We start from the raw sequence: 3363 nt of genomic DNA on the forward strand, positions 1-3363 counted from the left end.
AACCCTCTCCCTCTCCTTCACTCTTTCCTTTTTTTCTTAAGTTTCTCTATATAAATTTCTCAATAAAAATTTTAAAATCATCCAATTTTAACTAGGGATGTACCGGATAGTAAATTTGCCGGATACCGGATATCGGATATCCGGAAATAATATAATACCGGATACCGGATACCCCGCCGAATATCCGGTAGACTAAATATCCGGCCGGATTGCCGGATATTTGCCGGATACAAGGTAATAATAAAAAAACCAAGAAAAGTATCCGATTTAATTATGTTATTTTATATTTTATTTGCATAAGAATTATCAAAAATTGTAATTTAATATTAGTAAATTTTTCATGATGAACAATAACATTTCAGCATTCTGCGGTGACAATCTGTTTCGATTATCAGAATAAACTAACTTTCCCGCACTAAAAAGTCTTTCTGAATCGACAGAAGAAGGAGGAGCACTTAGGTATTTTATAACCAAACTTTTTAGATTAGGATATTCCAGAGCATGTGTTTTCCACCATATTAAAGGGTCCTCATTTCTAGGCGACAGTGGTATCATGAGGTATTTCGCTAGCTCAGCATTGTAGACAGCTGTTTTCTTTTTACTTCTGTCACTTGGTTGTCTTACAAGCGATGTTTTGATTAATGAATCATCAAGACTATTATCAGTATCAGATTTTGAATTATTTACTATTTCGTCGAAACACTTCCAAATATCTTCGTGTGTTTCACCTATGACATCTCGTCTTTGAGAAGGGCTGACGTTATGACTCTGCGTACTATTTTCGGTATCATTAGTCACTCCTTTATTCATTTCTAGTAATTCTTCAACAATCCACTGTTTGGCTTTATTTTCGTCTGAACAAAATTTTGTTTTGAATCTTCGATCTAATACGGTAGCGAGCACAAAACATTTTTGATCCTTGACATTGAGTCCTACATATAACAATAGAAAATACAATTATTTATTTCAAAGAAAAAATAATAATGGGAATTCATTAAAGTAATAAACAATGTGTAATAAGTTTTTATAATAGAAAGGAAAAGACTTCTTCTTTCGACAAAAGACAAAACTAGATTGATTTATTAAAATTCATTTCTCTTTACAAACTAACTTAAGACTATACATTTAAACCTTAGTTCTACGAAAAAATCTAGTTACAATTAACAATATCAATTTACTTAAGGTAATTAAAAGATTTACTCGAATTTAATCTGCAATGGATTTATATGCACTTAAGCCTTAGTTCCACAAAGTAATTCAGTTATATCTAAATGCATTAATCTATTTAAGGCAATTGAAAAGAAATGTTTAGGATTTACCAAGAAAACAAAACGCGAGCAAACCATATCACTACAAATGTAATATAGGAATACCTATAGGATTTAGAAATCGTTCTTCCATAGCTTTTTTGAGATCTTCTTTCAACATCACTACTCCAGTATCTCTTTGTCGTTTTGAAAGATACGAGTGTAGAGTAACAATTGCCGGAATAACATATCCAATTGTCTCAAAATCTGAACTGGCTATTTTAGTCATTTCTTCAAATGGTTGGAGAACACGTATAACGTTTTCTACCATATTCCATTGTATAGCCGAAAGGCTTGGAATGTCTTTCTCCGCAGCATATGCAGTTACCGCTTGCCGTTGTTCATGAAGCCTTGACAACATATAAAATGTAGCGTTCCATCGAGTGCTAACATCTTGAATTAACTTATGAACTGGCAATTTCAAACTTTCTTGTATGTTTTTGAGTTTTGAGCAGGCGAGTGAAGAATGGCTAAAGTATCCAACAATTTTCCGACATTTTCCCAAAATTTCAACGAAATTTCGATTTTTAAAAATGCAATCGTGAATTACAAGTTGTAAAGTGTGAATAAAACATCCTACACTCTCTCCTAACATATCTGTAAAATAAAATACACAATATCTATAATTTTAAATCAATTAGTCAACCGTATTCCATAGCTCCATTTTTACGAAACGAATACTATATATTAAAATTGCTTAAAAATAAAAATGCGTACCAGTTCCTATAATCATGTTAGAAGCATTATCCCTTAAAATGAGATGAATTTGACTAGAACTTATTTGCCATTCTTCCATCACATCATTTAATATCTGGCCGATATTGGAACCAGTATGACTGCCAGGAAAGTGTTTCGCGCTGAGTACAAGTATTTCTCTATTCATATCGTCACTTCGAATGAAATGAGCTGTCAGGCTTATGAATGATTCGTTATTTGCTGGACTAGTCCAAATATCGGTTGAGAATGATATGTTCTTCGCAGTAATTAATTTTTCTTTAATATATGCTTTTAAATTTTTATAGAGATATGGCATAATTTTTTCGGAAAAATATGTTCTACAAGGTAATGGATACTGCGGTGCTAAGTAATTCATCAACCTTTGAAATCCTTTTCGTTCAACTAGTGCGAATGGTTCAGCATCAAGAGCCATCATTTCGCCTAAAATGTAGCATTAATTGATGTTAATGTTACTTACTTATATATAAAAATTAAAAAATACTCACAGATCTTTTTGGTTATGTTCAAGGCTTTTGGATCATCCAAAGACCACATTTCTTTTTTCTTAATTAAATATTGCAGAGTAGGCTGATAAGATTTTGATTGTGAGATCGATGTCGATGGTGGAGAATTCAAGTTTAAAGCTGGTCCATCAGTTTCGACATCATTTGTATTTCCATTTCCATCCATATTTTTAATTGTTGATGGATGTTTGCTTTTTAAATGATTCCACAAAGGCTTTGTGGAAAATAATTTGGGAGATTTTCCTCTCACAATTTTTTGTTGCGATGATTCACAAAGTAAACATTCCGCCTTTTTTTCATCATCTTTATATATTGTTGTGCCCGGTGCGGCACAGGGTGTGGGGTAGCCGGGAGAAACGATTCGGATCCTCGGATCGTAACAGCGATTCTTTTATTATAAGAGTTTTATTTCACAAATAGATTCTCATACTTTATTTCTAGTCGATTTCTTAACAAGCCTTCTGTCCTTTTGTCGTCCTTTCCTGTGTCGCCTCGTTTTAGATTTAGAGCGTTTTATAATTCTTTGAGTGAATCGTTACACAGTATCGCAGTTAGCCCTCGATCTCGTACTAGTTGTTGTTTGATTTATAATTAACGACTGTCCGCCGCGGATTCGCGGTGGACGGTTTTTATTTCCTCGGTTTCGAGGGTGTTTTGGAGGGGATCGCCTAGCGACATGACCATGTATGGTCATGGGGGTTCTTCGTGGCGTCCAAAGTCCAAATGCAAGCGAAGGAGGTTCAAAGTCGAATCCCTTCGTTAGCGTCTTTCGCGTTTCCGGCGAGCGTTCTCGCGCGTGGTTTGCTGAGATGGCG

At 34.3% G+C, this 3363-nt stretch overlaps 2 protein-coding genes across 2 annotated transcripts; both read right to left on the reverse strand.

Moving 5' to 3' along the window:
• Positions 1-358: 358 nt before the first annotated feature.
• LOC112637476 (zinc finger BED domain-containing protein 4-like) lies at positions 359-2190 on the reverse strand. Its single transcript, XM_025407282.1, has 4 exons — positions 2025-2190; positions 1374-1904; positions 472-932; positions 359-379 (listed from the first exon to the last, which is right to left on the reverse strand). Exons 1-4 carry the CDS (start codon positions 2188-2190, stop codon positions 359-361), a joined length of 1179 nt encoding a protein of 392 aa, XP_025263067.1.
• A 125-nt stretch (positions 2191-2315) lies between these two features.
• LOC105259136 (zinc finger BED domain-containing protein 4) lies at positions 2316-2810 on the reverse strand. The gene is given in 3 exon segments (XM_025407310.1): positions 2316-2369; positions 2371-2465; positions 2531-2810. Coding segments are annotated over 3 exon segments (333 nt in total). The 5' UTR covers positions 2715-2810.
• Positions 2811-3363: the final 553 nt, after the last annotated feature.

This window comes from Camponotus floridanus, unplaced genomic scaffold, assembly GCF_003227725.1.
Source record: "Camponotus floridanus strain SB8 unplaced genomic scaffold, Cflo_v7.5 scaffold17, whole genome shotgun sequence".
Taxonomy (NCBI): Eukaryota; Metazoa; Arthropoda; class Insecta; order Hymenoptera; family Formicidae; genus Camponotus; species Camponotus floridanus.

Bases quoted from the DNA above. Each gene is read 5' to 3' on its own strand.
- LOC112637476 (XM_025407282.1), bottom strand. From the start codon at position 2,190: ATGAATAGAGAAATACTTGTACTCAGCGCGAAACACTTTCCTGGCAGT. The intron at 933-1,373 runs GTATTCCTATAT...TGTTATATGTAG, and splicing joins ACGATTTCTAAATCCTATAG to GACTCAATGTCAAGGATCAA. The intron at 380-471 runs GTTATAAAATAC...TAATCGAAACAG, and splicing joins ATCCTAATCTAAAAAGTTTG to ATTGTCACCGCAGAATGCTG.